General features: G+C 38.8%; 1 protein-coding gene across 1 annotated transcript; it reads right to left on the bottom strand.

Annotated features, from left to right (window-relative positions):
* Nucleotides 1-1005: 1005 nt before the first annotated feature.
* Nucleotides 1006-16411, bottom strand: HTATSF1 (HIV-1 Tat specific factor 1). Its single transcript, XM_015444216.3, has 10 exons — nucleotides 16209-16411; nucleotides 15778-16024; nucleotides 13871-14051; nucleotides 13444-13491; nucleotides 12831-12985; nucleotides 10704-10867; nucleotides 9172-9271; nucleotides 4163-4252; nucleotides 3120-3257; nucleotides 1006-2538 (listed from the first exon to the last, which is right to left on the bottom strand). Exons 2-10 carry the CDS (start codon nucleotides 15961-15963, stop codon nucleotides 1336-1338), a joined length of 2265 nt encoding a protein of 754 aa, XP_015299702.2. The 5' UTR covers nucleotides 15964-16024; nucleotides 16209-16411; the 3' UTR covers nucleotides 1006-1335.
* Between the last annotated feature and the right edge of the window lie 1649 nt (nucleotides 16412-18060).

The following is an 18060-nucleotide window of genomic DNA, read 5'->3' as shown; positions in this document are numbered from 1 at the left end:
ACGTAAAGAATGAAATAAATTCTCCTAATGGTCTCAGAGCTAATTTATGTTGTAGGGTAATCCGTTCTAACCACTGTATATGGAAGGTAAAGCATTCTTTTCCTTTCATTTAGAAAACCAATTTTCCAATAAATTCAAGTTTAAATGCTTCTGGCTTATCTTTAAAGGAAATACTATTTTGGTTTGCAATTTTTCTATACTTAACTTTCTTCACCCCATTTACTGACTTATCCCTGGTGAAAATCCTGAAGATTTTACGAAATCCCAGACATCAACTAAAAAATTCTCAAAATAAAAACAGACTTGAAGTATAGGAACTCTTCTCTATCTAGAGGGTTACACTTACAGATACTGTAATGAAAGAGCACCAATGCAGTTTATTTTAATGCTTCTAATTTCTGAGAACAGCTTCTTAATGCTACATCAAAAGTAAATTCATCAATACTGAATTTGGAAAGCATAATCAAGAAAGACCCACAATTTTATTGGGACTACACAACTTTGCACAGTGCTAGGCACTAAGATTCTAAAAAAATGAACAACTGAAGCATGCATGAAGTTCTTCAACTTCAGGGCATCCATGAACCTCCCCATTTTTTTCTGGGAAGAGGTCCTCTAACTTGAATTAACTTCTAAAGGGGCCCAAGGAGGCTAACAGTACAAGGCAGAATTCTAATCTGGTTCTCTAGATTTTTAATAATAATGGGAGCTGTAGACCACAGGAAATTCACTTTTGCACATCTGAGAGTCAATTTTAATGGAAAGAGGGTAGAAAACAAACAAGAGTTAATTTGCAAGGGCTGGGCAGAAAAAGCAAATCCAGAGGGTTGTTTTCTGAGTTTAGGAACATGTTCTGGTTTATAGAGAGGAAATGGAGACATATGTGCTACTACCAGCGGGAAGCAAGGAGACTACAAAGGGATTCTTCAAGTCCTCAGAAAAGCCAACCGTCAGTATAAATAAAGCGGTATCAAGAATTTACAAGGCAATTTACCTCAAGTCCAATTTTCAGTTTCTGCGTATTATCAACTTTTTATTGATGAATATCACAAACTTCAATCAATGCTTTTAAAAATATTATTCTGCATGCATTTAACAAATCTGACAAAAGAACAAGTATCCAGTTTACTTGCATTGTAACTATGACATTTTAACTAAACAATCAATTAACATATATTTAAAACCATTAGGTACAGGTAACAATGAAAAACTTCAATGCTTTAATCTGATGGCATCCTACCACTATGCACATGTTCATGTAACACTACTAGTAATTACCCTGAAGCACAGGCAAATGTAGATGGAGGACTCTCCCTAAAAAGCAAGTTTAAGGGATTAAATATCATCATCATCATCGCTACTGAGAATAAAGCTGCTGCCAGTGGATAGGGGCCCTTCTTCGACACTCCCAAAACCACCCAAAGTCCCCCTCTCATCAGAATCATCAAACAACTTCTCATTGGAATCTTCCTCCTCATCAAACAACTTCTCATTGGAATCATCATCTTCGAACAGCTTTTCGTCAGCATCTTCAACTTCCTTTCCGTCTGCATCTTCATCTTCCTTTTCATCTGACTCTTCAAACAGCTTTTCATCTGCATCACCTTCTTCCTCCTTTTTACCAGCAGCTTCAAGCCCCTTTTCATCTGCATATTCTTCATCCTCTTTCTCATCGGACTCATCATCAAATACTTTTTCATATGTATCCTCCTCTTCTTCCTTTTCATCTGAATCTTCGTCAAACTCTCTCTCAGAGCCTTCCTCATCTAACACTTTTTCAGAGCCGTCATCTTCAAATTCAGAGTTTTCGGAGTCATTTTCCTCTAACTCGTTGTCAAGAACATTTTCATGAAGCTCTTTTTCAGAGCCTTCCTCGTCCAAATCTTTCTCGAGACCATTTTCTTCAAATTCTCTTTCGGAGCCATCTTCAGACTGTTTTTCAGAGCAGTCTTCGTCAGACTCTTTCTCTGAGTCATCTTCTTCGGACTCTTTTGTGGGGCCAGCCTCCTCTTCAGATTCCTTGTTGGGGTCATCTTCAGATTCCTTTGCGAGGCCATTCTCTTCACAATCATTTTTGAGTGCCTTCTTTTTAGACTCTTTTTTAGGACTACCCTCTTCAGATCCTCTTACGGGATTGCCTTCTTCAGACTCTTTTTGGGGGCAGCCACCTTCGAACCCTCTTTTGGGGCAGCCCTCTTCAGATTCTTTTGCAGGGACGCCTTCTTCGGCTTCTTTTTCGGGGCTACTTTCTTTAGCATTGTTTTCAAAAGCACCTTCTTCAAATTCTCCCCCATCTTCTGTCTTTTCAAACTTCTTCTCATCTATAGGTTCTTCAAACGCCATTCCAGTTGCAGTTTCTTGAGCATTCATTTTAGATGTGCTGGGGTGCTCTGAAAAATGCCTTGCTCTAGAAGGCCCTGCCCTTTCGGAAGCAGAGACAGAATCTGAACGCCTAAGGCCTCTGTTGGCCTCCGGAGCATTGAGGAAAGCCTCCCATCCTCTCAGCCTTTCCTCCCTTTCTCTTGAGGTTTCCTCCACCTGTGGATAAATGGAGACTGCCATTAAAATAAGTTTTAGGCAAAAGGTTACTTTTCTGAACATATCTAATATTGATGAAACAACCTTAATTTTATAAAGCATCTCTTCTTAGGAAAGCAATTCCCTGTCTTCAGTTTTCAAAACTTTACATCTTGATTTACTAGAGTTGACCTTAAATAAGATCACTTGAATAAAGGCCAAATATCACAGTACTGCAGAAATGTCTCATCTCTTAAAAAGTTAATATTTGAGCTCTGTCCATACTTCACAGCATACAAAGGAAGAGTAACATTTGGTTGAATGTGTTCTTTTCTTATCACTATTCTGAACAAGCCTCAAACTTTCAGACTTATAAACTGAAAAACTCAAATAGTTCTTTATCTTCTGAATGCAAAATATTATTTAAAAGAAGCACTGTAAATAATAAAGAGGAAGAGTAAAAAATTAAAACATATAAATAAAAAGAAAAGAAGCATTGTTACATTAAATAGGTTAAACCAAACCCAAAATTTAGATCTGAAGGATCAGTATTTGTTGGTAATGAAACAATGTGTGTGTCCCTGACAAGCTGCAGAATTTACCTGATAATCTGTAGTCCCATCCCATGCCTGGGCAGTGATTTGACGGCCACCAAACCATCTTCCATCCAGAGTTTGAATACAATAATCAGCTTCCTCTGGATCCCGAAAGGACACAGAGGCCACACCATCTGGGTGCCTCTAGAAAGACAAGAAAGAAAAAAAAGGAATGAACGGTAAGATTAAAAATAAAACACATACATTTCACAAAGTAGGTAAGTAGTAGTGTTCTCTCTGATACTCTGAAGTAAAAGACTTTATGTATGAAGTCTTTCTTCCCTTTTATCCCAGCCAGTCACATGCAGTCAGCTGCTTCTTTACCTTAATCTTACCTAGCAAGAACCAAGCACAATGTCCTTGGAAATGTTTCTGCTGACATCCCTGTCTAATGAGAAGCAGGACAGTATAATTGTTAAGAGTGTAAACTCTGAAGTCATATTGCCCGGGGATTAAATCCTGGCTCTGTCAGTTACCAGATGAACAACCTTGGGCCAGGTGCTCAATTTCTAAAGTGTTAGCTTCCCCATCTGTAAAATGGGTATAATAGTGCTAACCTGCCTCAAAGGGTTTTGAGAATTAAGTAAGATAACATGTAAAGTAGCTTGTAATACACAAGCAATAAATGGTGACTCTTAATTACTGGGTGTCAATTTTGGAAGTAAAAAGAGGGTGAGAAGAGGAAATACACAGGAGAATATTTTCCCTGATTGTTCCAAATATGGAGGATGAGAACAATTCACAAAGAGGAGAATATGTGACTAATAGGGAACCAGAGATCTCAAACATTTTTCTTGTACCCTCTTTCACCTGATTATGTACTTTAGGGTAATGATGACGGAAAATAAGCAAGGCATACCAAATCCATCAAATCCTTGGCTTGTAATCCATGTTCATCTCATTATTGCTAATAGATGATTATCACAAGATAGTGGACTACTCTATAAAAACATTAATCTAAAATCCAGGGGTATACTAACATCTGGGAAGAACTTATAAGGTGGAGGAATGACTGCTTCAGGATCCGTATGTCCAAGCCATGAACTTACATCAAAGAGAAGGAGCTTCCTAATTTGTCCAAACTTCGAACACTCTACTCGAAGGTCTTCTCTGATCTCATTCAGCACCAACGGATCATCCTGAAAAATACGCATGATGAAAATGGGTGTGCTCCCTTCTTTAACTATAAATCCTGAGAATCCAACTTCTTGTTCTGATAAATCAACAGACACAAAAAGGTTTCGCTTAAGGTGAGCTGTGTTTTTCAGTCTATAAAATTTTTTTAAAACTCATAATCAAATAAAATTAGACTACTAAATCCACTGCTACTCCTATAGGTTTGCCCTGCTTTAAACAAAGGAAATGGACAAGTATGGCAGGCAGCAGAAGGGGCCTACAGTGGCAGAGCAGGAGAAGAAGGCGGAAGTCCTGTGGTGCATATTCAGTCAGACCGCTAATTCCTATGTTCTGCATGGGCATCAACATCACGCTGATGAGAACCCTTTGCTTTGTGTTTTCGATACATTCCTATTTACAGAAATGTTGTAATGGAAAGAGAGAGTAATACATCCCTTTTATTGACTAAGTGTCCTAAGATTGATTTTTGTGCTTCCAAGATGCTATTTGAACTCACAGAGTAAACATTATAAGGATTACTGTTTGTCTTGTCTCCTACCACACTGTAATAGAACCATACAAATAAGGAGCTGTTATTAAGCATGCAATAAAATACATTCTTAGCTGTTGCTTTCTTGTAACTATGACTCTATTAAGAACATTCAAGTACTGCTGTTTCTGGTAGCCTAGAGTTCAAGTGGAAATCTCCCTACAACAACAAAATGATTTAAGATTCCCTCTGGGAATTAACAACTCTCTCTCAAAGCACCAATGCATAAAAGGGGCTCAGGAAAAGCTACATTATCAGCTTGAATTTCAACTACATACAAATATAAATGAAAATATCCTATCTATAAATTTCTATTGAAGGTGACTTATACTTTCTAGGAAACATTTAAGTGCATCTATCTTTCTTACACGCTTTCATTTTTCTCATCAGCTAGAGGAACTATAGAGAATTGTGGCTTTCCTCCCATAAGGTTCTTCAAAAAGCAAAAATAAGCTGGCAGGGAGTTACTGAAATCTGATTTAAAATAAAAAATATAAAATCGTACTCATTTGCATAAATCTGAGGCTTCTAAAACTACAGTTGGCAGAACTCTGGATTTCCCCACTTATAAATCCCAGTTTTGGAGAAGCAGCCAATCTGCTGTATACAAAATTATCAGACCTGAGAAGAATAGGAGTAGAGACTAAAAGTTATGGCTTTTGGGGTGTGTGTGTGTGTGGGGGGGGGGGTTAACTCCTATTAGAGTGAGTGCTTTCAGAAGGCAGGAACTTTGTTTTATTGAGTTTCAGATACCTCACAGAAAATAGCACAGACTTTTGTACAAAGCCAATATTCAAGAAAATCTTTTTAAGAATTTGACAAACTGTTTCTAATACCTCTCTTTTATTCACCAAGGAAAATCAGGATTATATTTTAAAAAAACTGTTTCAACATGTGTAACAACTTTTAAATTGAAGTGTGATTCCATGGTGGGGGTAGGCATCACCTTTATTTCTATACCAATGCCTCACTGCTTTGCTTTCTTTTTTTTTTTTTTTTTTATTTTGAAGACAGAGTCTTACTCTGTCGCCCAGGCTGGAGGGGCAGTGGCGCGATCTTGGCTCACTGCAGCCTCTGCCTCCCGGATTCAAGTGATCCTCGTGCCTCAGCCTCCTGAGTAGCTGGGATTACAGGTGTGTGCTACCACGCCCGGCTAATGCATCTGAGTTTTGACTCTTCATGTCTTGGTATTCAAATTTGCCAGGCAATGCATTTTAAAATACGGATTTGAATTAAATACTGAAGACCCTCTGAAGTTACATTAAAAATGTTAGCTAGCCTTCACTATTTACCCTGATATCAGACAGTATTCTTAGGTATGTTGCTTCTAACTGTTTGGAATCAAAATATACCCCTCCACCCAAAATCTGACTCCTTTCAGATACTTCAGGATAACCTGACAATTCAGTTTTTGTTTTCCAGTAAAAAGCTCAACGCTGCTGTGTGTTCTTTAGGCTCATATGGAGTCTTCAGTCAAATCAAACACCTCCCCCCCAAAAAAAACATGCAATAAAAGCAGGTTTTCCTGTTGGACACTTCTGTCAAAAGTTATACAATGTCTATACCAGTGTTGTCCAATAGAAGGTTCTGTGATGATGAAAATGTTGTATATCTGCATTATCCAACATGGTAGCTACTAGCTACATGTGCCTAGTACAAGTGATGAACTGAATTTTATTTCATTTTAATTAATTTACATTTAACCACACAAGGCTACCATATCTGACAGCACAGGTCTACACTGAGGTTCAGGTGCTCAGAGACAGTGAACAAAAGCAAGATTGTCACTCTTCTTGCTGACACGCTTTCGGCAAGCTAGTTGGACCATGTGAGACCATGAAGGTGGGCAAACAAGGATAGCATCACCAAGCATTTCTTTGTGAACTAATTCCACCACTGCCAAAACAATGTCCTACCATCCTTTGTGGCATAAGCATCTAAAAAGAAAATTTGCTTTCATTTGCAAAGATGCTGAAGAGAAAATGTTTTATCCACCGGATGAATGAAAAGACTCTGGCTTGTAAATAACAAGGGTTTCATTTAATAATTCTTTCAATTCTTCATCACATAAATATTAAGGGCCAACTGTGTGCCAGGCACAATTCTATGTACTGAGAATACAGCAGCAAACAAGGTAGACAAAATACTGGGTGTCATGGAGCTCACATTCTAGTAGACGAGTCAAAATTACTTCAGATAATAATAAATGCTATGAAGGCAACAAAATAGGGTAGCATAAAGGCTCTGTAACTCCAAAGTAATGTTTATACTAAACCAAGAAGATTAAAAAAAAAATCAGGAATTTGCAAGCATGAAACTTCTATCTTTAAGAATATTCACTGGAGGGAATATATAGGGGTCAAGGTAGAGTAAATGTGGTCTTGGGGAAAGAATATTTGTTAAGCTAGGAAAAGCTAAGTCTGCCCAGGGTGATCCTTAGACTCAAATAAGGTATTTCAATGAGCAAGGCAGGAGGCAGAAACAAGAATAGATAAAATTACACAACAGATTTCTACTTGCAGAGGTTCCAGATACTTTGAATTAGGTTTGCATTTACATTCACACTCGAGTGGCAGGAGTATGAAATGTGTGAATCAAAGACCTCAAGTCACAGAAATAAATATGCCACCTAATAAATCACTTATTTTTTTCATTATTATTATACTTTATGTTCTAGCGTACATGTGCACAACGTGCAGGTTTGTTACATATGTATACATGTGCCACGTTGCTGTGCTGCACCCATCAACTCGTCGTTTACATTAGGTATATCTCCTAATGTTATCCCTCCCCCTTCCCCCGACCCCACAACAGGCCCCGGTGTGTGATGTTCCCCTTCCTGTGTCCAAGTGTTCTCATTGTTCAATTCCCACCGATGAGTGAGAACATGCGGTGTTTGATTTTCTGTTCAACAAATCACTTATTTAGCAGGGGGATAAAATGTAATAAATAATAGAAATCTCGGAGTTGTATTTAGCAGACTAACTATTGTGATCAATCTATGCATTTATTTTATATGCTGCTTTAATGACTATGATCTGGTTTTGTTTTGTTTTGTTTTTGGTTCTTTTTTTTTGAGATGGAGTCTCGCTCTGTTGCCCAGGCTGGAGTGCAGTGGCGCAATTTTACCGTAACCTCCGCCTACCAGGTTCAAGTGGTTCTCCTGAATCAGCCTTCTGAGTAGCTGGGATTATAGGCATGCGCCACCATGCCCAGCTAATGGTTTTGTAATTCTATGCGTTTATTTTAAAGTTATTGCTGGCAAAAACAGTATTTCAAAATGCAACTGGTGTGCATGTGTTTTTAAACCATATTTCATTATCACTGCAACTGTAAACTGTTATATTTCAAAATTCTTCCAGATTTCTGGTCAGAAGAGACATCAATCAATCAATCTCATAAATAAACCACACGTATCTTTCCAATGGCCTCAAAAGATGCCCAAACTCCATAGGTACACAGTAATCACAACACTATTCATTGAGATAGAGCTGAACTGTCCGTTGTGGAGCCCTCGCTAAGGGAGCTACAATTATATTATCATTTTGACTGCTTAAATGCACAAAAGGGTCAGGAATGGGCACTGATGACAACTAGATCATTTGTAAACCTGGAAGTTTACATTATGAACATTTTTCTCTGTATAATTTGCTATCTGTATAATCTGCTTTCTGTATAACTTGCTATCACTAATTTCAGAACCAGGGAGAGAATAAAGAGTTGTTTCTCCACTAACAATAAAATCAGTCTACACCAGTAGACAGAGATAAGAATAGAGGCAGAAAGTAACACAAGGTACTTTGAGGACAATATTCCTTAGAACTCCTTGTTCTTTGCTCCTCCTTTATTCACTTTTTTGACGGGAGGAAGGACAGTTCCATTCACTTTATTCTTTTTAAATCATTTTAAAAAGTTGATATATAACAGATGTACTTATTCACTTTTACTTGCTGTTCTTGGACTTTTCCACGGACATTAAGCATTGTAACTTTTAGTACCAAGCTGAAGTTTGCATTTACAATTGTGAAGCTGGTACTCCCCACCAAAATCAGCCCATACTTGTTGGCCTGCACTCAAAATCCACAAGCAGTTCCCATAAATCTTTTAATGATGATATGTTTCAATGGTTTCTCATACCAAGTAGCTGCTGTTTGGGGCGCAGTATGGTTATTAAACAGTCTTATCTGAGATATACTTTAAAACAATACTGGGCTAAACAAAGGGAAGGGAAATCAAAAGACTTAAGTAGCTTCTTGGCTCCATCTTCCTTTACTACTCACTGCACAAACACGTAGGAGGTGACATAACAAAGATGGGGCAAGCAAGCTCCAGGCTCCCTTGAGAGAAAGAAAGCCTATCAGCATTTATATCAGTAAGCACACCACTTCCTACCTCAAAATCCATAGGATGAAACATATTCTTGATGATGACAACTCGCTCATGGCGCATCCGGGATGGTCCGGCTCGCCTCTCAGGTCTCCAATCCAACTGCCTGAGGCAATGAAGCAGTAACAACAAACTGTAAATTTTGCTTCAGACTTGGAGAGAGAAAAAAATGAGTTGTTCATACAGTACTTTATTGAATATTTAATAATTACTGGATTTTACAACAACAAACTGTATTTCAGTCACAGTTCCAGTCCGAAAACTTTCTGAAATAAAAATAATGGGCAGGGGGCCATGTGCGGTGGCTCACACCTATAATCCCAGCACTTTGGGAGGCTGAGGCGGGTAGATCACTTGAGGTCAGGAGTTCAAGACCAGCCTGGCCAACATGGTGAAACCGCGTCTCTACTAAAAATACAAAAATTAGCCAGGCGTGGTGGTGCACGTCTGTAATCCCAGCTACTGGGAAGACTGAGGCATGAGTATAGCTTGAACCCCAGAGGTGTAGGTTGCAGTGAGCCAACATTGCACCACTGCACTCCAGCCTGTGTGACAGAGCAAGACTCTTGCCTCAAATAAATAAAATAAAATAAAATAAAATAGAATAAAATAAAATAAAAGGCAGAGGCAAAATGGCCCCAGTATCTGAAATCCCCAGATTTAATGTTTTTCAGGGCAACTGTTGTCTGATTATACAAACATTCCAATGAGACCCTTGAAAAATCTCTAATTCCTAGTATTTATGAGTTCAGAAGGATACACTTTGAGGCTAAAAAATACTTTTAAATTGTATTGGTTTTTAGGTACTTTATCATTATAAAAAACAAACTGCACTTTTTATGTAAAACTACTCACTCTGTTAGAATCATAAATTTTACTGATACTGTTTAAAAAATATGTGGTTAGCAATTTTACCTACTCTTGTAAAAACGATGAGACATCACAACTAAATGCTTTTATGATATTTCATTAGTTTAAGCATGGTGTTAGAAGTGTCACTAGAATTTACTCTGATAAAAGTATTTATCATTTTGACTAATTTTTTAAAACTAGTATATTGCAAAGTACATTAAACAAACAGAATAATAATAGAAACTTGATGACATTAAGTATATACTACATACAACTACAGTAAATACAATTATAAAATCCTGTCATTTCTAATTCCTATAACAAACCTGTACATAAAAATTTAGCCCCGGTACAAGTGATTTAAATCCACACAGAAGGTAAACTAATGGTTCTGGTACATAAGCCTAACTATCTTATTTAATTTGATGTTCAACGTTTTCCAAACAGATGGCTTCTCTTAGCTCATTGAAGCCCTTATTATATTACAAATAAACACCCTGGAAAATTAAAATTCCCACTACTGCTAAATTATCCTATTGTATAGATTGCTAGAAGTACCAGATGATCCAATGAAATTATTTTAAAATAATGTGTAGGCACATTTGACAGAATAAAACTAGATGGCTATTACCAAACATATACTCTAGAATATATAGAACTTTTCAAAAGGGAAAAAAATTACAAACTTTTGTTGCATAGACAGCTTCTTCTTATAGTCTTTGCACTTCTTCTTCTTCTTTGAGGCATCATATTCTCCCTTCAGTTGAAACTTTGCCACCTCAACATGTAATTTGTAGCCTCTAATTTCATCTTCATCCAAAAGTTTTAATGCAAGTTCCACAGATTCTCTCTTTATAAAGGTAAGATAAAATATAGTCAGTTATACAATGAAATAAAAGTTCAGGAGTTTTTTAGATGAATGATGATTATACACAAAATAATTTAAATTCTTATATTTATACAGTATTAATATATGAGATCTTTTTCTTTGAGATAAAGAACTCTAGAATCCGAACCAGGACACCTGCATTTGAGACACAGCTGTCCCTAACCGGCTGTGTGAACTTGGGTAAATTATTCAAGCTTCCTGAGCCCCAGTATCGTCATATGTAAAATGGAAATAGTTAATACCTTCATCACAAGGTTCTTGACAAAATTAAATGAAATAATGCATAGAAAGGATAAGGACTAGCATATGGTAGGTGTTCAGTAAATTATGTTATTATTGGGTAATTCTGTCTCTTGAGGCCGCAATTTCTTATCTGCAGAATGAAGGGGGCAAATCTGCATGATTTCTAAGGTGTATTTCTTTTAAAATCCTATAATACTCTTACTTAAAAGACTAGATGACTCAAGGAACTGGGAACACCATAGCCAGACTTTAATTTTTTGGTTCATCCATTAAATTGTAAGTCTGCAATACACTGAGAAGCAGAAGACAATTATTTGATGACTTGTACTTTATATTAAATACATGTATGGATTCCGGGTCTTACAGAAAGGACAGTTATCAGCCCTATACAAACAGAGTCAAAGATCAGAGGACCTGTAGAAAACAAAAATGGATAACTGAACTCAGCTGCTCACATAAATATAGGTCCTGGAATAATTCACTATATTTTCCTGGAACTCAATTGACTGTTTTGACAATCTTGTACTTCTATGGGTCTCAAAACTCTATTTTTTTTCCTTTAAAAAATTTTAAACATCTAACAGAACTCCCTAAGAATCTGTTATCAGATTTTTGAATAATCCTTAAAGAACTTATAAAACTCTCAAATCTCCTTACATTTGAACATTACAAAACTACCATCCTAAAATGGTCATGCTCATGTCCCATTACCATCACGTTTAAGATTCAGGTCAAAAACCTATTTCCCAAAAAGCTGTCACCTTAATCCTACCCTCTTCTGATCCCACTGGAATACTGCATGCTCACAACACATCTGTGGTGTTTGTACTTTTGCTTTACCATTTTGATTTTACTCTGTAATTATTTTCAGGTTTGACTTATGTACATGTCATCATTTGTTCTGTACCCTGTGATAATGTATAACACATGCTCCTAAGGTGGCAGGTGTTCCAGGAATGATGGCTGCTTTTGGCACTGAGGTTTCTTTGTGTAATTTATGGTACTATGACTACATGCAGTTCTGCAAATTTCTCTTAATACCACTCTCTCTTTTCTCACATTCAAAAAAATATTTTAAAGGAGTAAGACTAAGCTATCGTCTCCTTCATGGTCTAATAAAAGGGTCAGAAAAGTCCTTTTGTTAAAGGGCCAGTTCGTAAATATTTTAGGCTTTGTAGGCCACAAGGTCTGTGCTGCAATCACTCAACCCTATCAATGAAACACAAAGGCAACCATAGACAAATGCATAAATGAATTGGTGTGGCTGTGTTCCATAAAGCTGTATTTACCAAAACAGAGCCGGAGTTTGCTGAACCCTGGTGTAATTCATTCCAATGGACAACTAAAATGTCACTGGCTTTTTTTTCTGCTTGAATTTTTAAAATGTAGTCTGAATTGACTGTACACATCAATAAAGAAATCTTTCCAGTGAGAATTTTTCAAGACAAAAGAAGCACTCCAGTCACATACTTATATAACACTTTAACCTGATAATAAATTTTCTTAAAACAAGTAAATAATCTTACCAATGTGATACACACAGGTACTAACTGAAATTTCAGTTTTCTTCATATCCTGTTTTGAGTAGTCCTTGGTGTTGGTTATCATCTATAGAAATTATAGCCCTGGTTCCTGAGTTAAAAATGAAGATACAAGAAACTTATTTGATCATACAACTTACCTTCAAATAACAGCAAAGACCGTCTCCTTTAAGATTTCCTTGATTATCTTTGTAAAGTTTGACCTTAAATTCCTCTGTCTGAGGATCTCTCATAATAATGCCAAACTTGGACATAAGTTGTATAAATTCATCCACTGTAATATCTGGAGGCAAACCTGTCATTTAAGAAAAATTAAAAAACATTTATAATTGATAATGAAAGTGAATTACTTAGCATTCTATCAATTAGAAATCTATAACTTAGGTGAATGCAGTGTTGATTTTCTAAATATATGTAAGAGTTTTACGTTTACAGAACTGAAGACATTTCACATTTCTGTGTGTTCAAATATACATTAAAATTATGCTTTGTTAAGGGCCTCACTGAATGGGAAGGGACACACTGCTATAAGTTACATTAATGACGCCCAAAGGTTGGTATGCAAAGTTACACACTAAATTTCTTGGTTCTGTAATAAACACACATATTCCTTACTAATATAAACGGCTGAACAAAAAATGACACAATGATAAAAAATGGACTCTGGAGAAACTGAAAGCTCAAAATCACTTCATGAAAAATCTCAAAATTGAGTATTTCCTACCTTAAACTTGTTTAAAAAGTTATACATACCAGACACGTATACATTTGTATTTCTGTCTTCTTCAACATGAAACCATCCTAGAAATCAAAATTAATTAAATAAATAAAACACTTGCAAGAAAAGATAAGAGTCATATTATGGAATCTTGACAAAGCAGCAGTTTCTTGAAACTTCCAGGACCTTTCTCTTACTCTTAAAAGACCAAGATAAACTAACTCAAATCACTACCCAGCTTTCAAAGGATTTAAATCTTTTGACAAATAATTAGTTTTAGAGCCCTATCTGGGAAAAATGATGGCCAGTTTATCTTGATTCTTTATAACTCTGACACCACCTTTAAGAAAAAACTCACCTTATTCCTTCAAAGCTATTATAATTCTCGGAAAAGCAACTGTACATATGCACACCCATATTTTTAATTTTTACACTTAAAATTTGTAAGCCAGAACCACTTACCTGACTCAGCCTTTCTTTTTTCTCCCTTCTTTCTGGGATCAGTGGGTTCTGAGGCTTTTTCTTGTGGAGGTTCCTCTGCAGTTCTAGCATGGACATCTTCAACATTTGCGGTAGAACTAGATGCGCCATCATTAGAGAAGCCATAATTGGCCTGATATGTAGCAATGAAATCTTCAGTGATCTAAACAAGCAATTCAGCAGACCCAGACAGAGAAATTCAAAATTATTTCCACCCATAAGAAGTTTAAATTGTTTTTACAGCATGGTTACACAACTTAAAACAGAAGTGTTTCTGTGGATAATAGTTGTAGTTATTAGAGTATAAATGCAATAGTCATCTTATATAGAAAATTGTGCATGCGGTGATAAAAAATAAGACACGAGTACTTAGACGATCAATGCAAATGTCTGAGATATGATTTAAAGCATTTTAAGTGATGCTGGCACCTTTTCTAGTTGTTTCATTTATAAATTACTACCTCTCTACAGTCTACTTAACTAAGGCTACAAATACATACAACAAAGGAAGTACCAGATAATAAAACAATAAAAACCAACAGTCAATGAATAATCTAACCACAGAATCCACTTTTCTCTTACTGTACACATGCACAAATATACGTGTACAATAAGTACTTAAATATCTGTATGCAGAGAGCACGTAGAACAGAACTCTGACTTGGTATATAAAGAATGGAGTTAACAACTGTAAAACTAAATGCTCATTTTAACTTTATCACAAATTAAGACGTTATCTTTTAGTAACAGAACAAATTAAAGACAAATCCAACTCATATCTATCTTCCTCCCCTTTGGGGGAAAAGCGTTATTGCAAAACTAAAGAAATATAGTTATACCATCATACCAATCAACATTAGGCACGCATGGAATGGGGAAAATGTAAAACCCAAAGTTTGAAGAGGTATGGGCTTCAATAACATAAAAAGATAAAGTCACACATTAATCCATTATCACACCTTTGTTAAAAGTATTCAGAATGCTGAAGAAACCAAATCTGCACTCAAAACTAGTACTACCAATACAGAAGTGAAATCGTAAATTTTAACAATCTGGAGGCATTGGAATATGTATACAAATACAGAATGGGAAAGAAAAGTTGCAAAAGAATTTTTAAAACAGCCGTCCAGTCGCGCAATGGAGACAGGTTTTGTATTATTGGCTTGCAAGTCAATTTGCGTGCTACTAGTGTGCCCTTTCCTGCTCATGAGAGCCAGATTAAAAGGGCACTTTTACCACAAAGTTTACAGAACCAAGTTTAACATTACTTATTTTACTTCGAAGCTGAAATAAAAATACTTAGCAATTTCCAAGTACTCCAAACAAATATACACAGATATTTTCCATCTGTATTCTGTGCGTCTCCAGTCTTATTCCTGTGGTTATATGGTTCAAACATATATGCTTAGGGACAAAATTTGCTAGGAAAGTAAAGCAAGGTGCAAAGAAAGTTCAATTAGTAAAGATATGTAAACAGCTACTTTAAAAAAATCAAGAAACTGCATTTTGCACATAGTACATAAGCTAAACATCTGAGTTCCTAGGACAAGTGGGGTCGGCTACCAGAAATGGACAGCTACTAAATTTGCTCTTGGTGTTTTTCCTCTTCGCAATAAAAAGCAGTCATCAATGTAATTACCAACTGTGACCTTCACAGACAAGATTAATAAAGCATAGAAAAAACTTAAAAATTACATTTAAGACACCACCCTAAAGATTTACGTTCCTTCACACATCGGTGCCCCGACAAACACAACAAAAAGAAGCGCCGCTATCCAAGGGGGCTAGGACCAAGGACCAAGGATCTCAGCAAAGCAAACGTAAGAGGAGTGCTCCGCGAGGCTGGCCAGGCGACCCGCTCTGCAGTGGCGCCCGTGGCACTCTCCTACCTTGGGGAACCAAGCCTTCTTGTCCAGGTCCCACTCGTAGGGGGTGTCCGTCGGCTGCTGCCCGAGAGAATCGGTTTCTCCGCCGGCATCGGTCTGGGTGTCACCATCCTTGCCGTCTCCGTACAATTCTTGCATTCGCAACTGCTCATCAAACTCATCGTTCCCATCCAAGTTGCTGCCGCTCATGTTTCCTACTCAGCTCAGGAGAAGGGTTCAGAAGAACTAAGAGGCCGAAATGACGCTGGAGCTGAGCAGAAAAAGGGAGGTCAATCGCGCTCTGCTCGCGCCCCGCCGCCCCCCGGCCCGCCTCCCCGCGGCGCCCCAGCAGTCCCCGGGAAATCGGGGCCGCTCGGCTGCCGCACCGCCCCCTGCTCTGCCCGCCCACCGCGCGCGCGCGCTGATGCTGGGAGCTCGGCCGCGCCGCCGCCCACCTGGCTTGCTCCGCTGGGCCTCGGCACCGCCGCTAGGTCCAGGGCGCTGCGGGAGCGCGCAGGCGCGCCGCCGCCGCCGCCGCCGCCGCCGCCGACCGGGTCTAAGGCGACTGCGGCTCCCTCGGCAACGTCAGGATATTACTTGTAAACTAAGCCCTGCTCAGGCCAACGCAGCCGCCATTGTCGGCGCGTCGCGACGTCGCGGGTCGCGCCGACACGCCCACTGTGGCGTCAAAAGGCGCCGACGCCGGCACGCGGCGCGAGACCCGGGGAGGCGGGGCGCCGGAGAGGGGGGAGCGCTACTGCCGGGCGTCGACGCCCACCGGGTTCGGCCTTGGGGCGGGGCGAGGGCCACTGGGATCCCCTGACGCCTCAAGGGCCTTGAGGTCCGCGGGGTTCCCGGCGAATCGGCCGGCCCGGGAGGGAGACGGAAGGAAGGCGTGGGAATATTCCCTCGCGGAGGTGGCCGGGCGGGTGTCGCGAGGACGCCATCTTGGGGGAGTGGGTGGGGCGGGCAGGACAAATATCTCTGGCTTCGAGAAAACGACGCGCCTCCTTCGCCCAAAGGCCCCTCCCCCGCGCAGGAACCGTGTCTTTTACTTGTTTCTTTCCGACTCCCTGGGATGGACACCGGATATTGTTCTTCTTGGTGACCTAAGCTCCTGGCACCGGCTCTGGTGTCTAATGCGGAATGAGCGAATGAATGAACGAATGAGGGGTAAAAGGGCCAACTTTTTTTTTTCTGGTGTCAGCCTTCTCCTTTATCGGTCTCATACCTTCCTCTGGCTGGAGTTTGACTCCATGGGAAGGATGGGAGGGGCTGCAGTTGCCTGCCTCTTGTACTGCAGGATTCAGTGGCGCTCGAGCTGCGAACTTGAAACTTAGACATAAATGTAAACATCCCAGTGTAAACACCAGCTTTACTGGCCGGCAAACTCCGCTTCTTTGTCATTGTTTTAGAAAGACACAGCATACTTTTGTTCTAAACAGAACTTTGTTTTCAGGAATTACACTCATTGCTGAAAATGAAAAGGTCCATATTTTTAAGTTGGGCAGGTATTTATCCAGCCCCTACTAAGTGCAGGGTTCTGCACGAGGCTCTGGCGACCCAGGAGTCGACAAGACAGGCACAGCTCAGGGGAGACAGAATTAGGATGGTTGGCAAATGACAGATATGAGATGCTGGAGGACAGCAGTTCTCAAACTTTTTGGTCCCAGGTCCTCTTTACACGAAAACATTGAAGACCCCAAAAAACGTTTGTGGATTATACTTACCAATATTTCTGCACAAAAATTAAAGCGGCCGTTAAAAAATATTAATTCATTTAAAATAATAAGGAACTCATTAGTGTAACCATAAATATCACAACCCAGGCTTGAGGGTGGGGAAAACCTTCCCAGAAGAAATTATTTCACTATTCCAGTGACCTTCACTTCTAAACATAGCAGTTGAGTACTACTTCTAGAAAATCCTGGCTCCCCACGTACCAGCTGTGTGAATCTATGGTTTCAACGATAACAATAGTTTTTAATAGTTTGGGTTAGTTTTTCTAAATTATATTTCTTTTTCATGAAGTTCGCATCCTGGTAGGAACTCGGAGAACTGAATTTGTGTGCATTTTTATGATACAGGTAATGTGAGTTTTATTAGACTTAAACTTTGCTAAATATTTTTTCCTGGATCCAAAAATAGCATACAGCTGTTTTCAGCAGTGTGTTATTGAGCTCACGTTTCATTCCCGAGTTCACAGCATAGGTGACAATATGTGACACCATCCTACTGCACATGTCATTGAGTGCCGCTCTACTACAACCGTCTTTTGAGCAGGTGACTGAAAGGGTTTCTTATGCT

This window comes from Macaca fascicularis, chromosome X, assembly GCF_037993035.2.
Source record: "Macaca fascicularis isolate 582-1 chromosome X, T2T-MFA8v1.1".
Taxonomy (NCBI): domain Eukaryota; kingdom Metazoa; phylum Chordata; class Mammalia; order Primates; family Cercopithecidae; genus Macaca; species Macaca fascicularis.
This window is presented reverse-complemented; position numbering and strand designations above follow the sequence as displayed.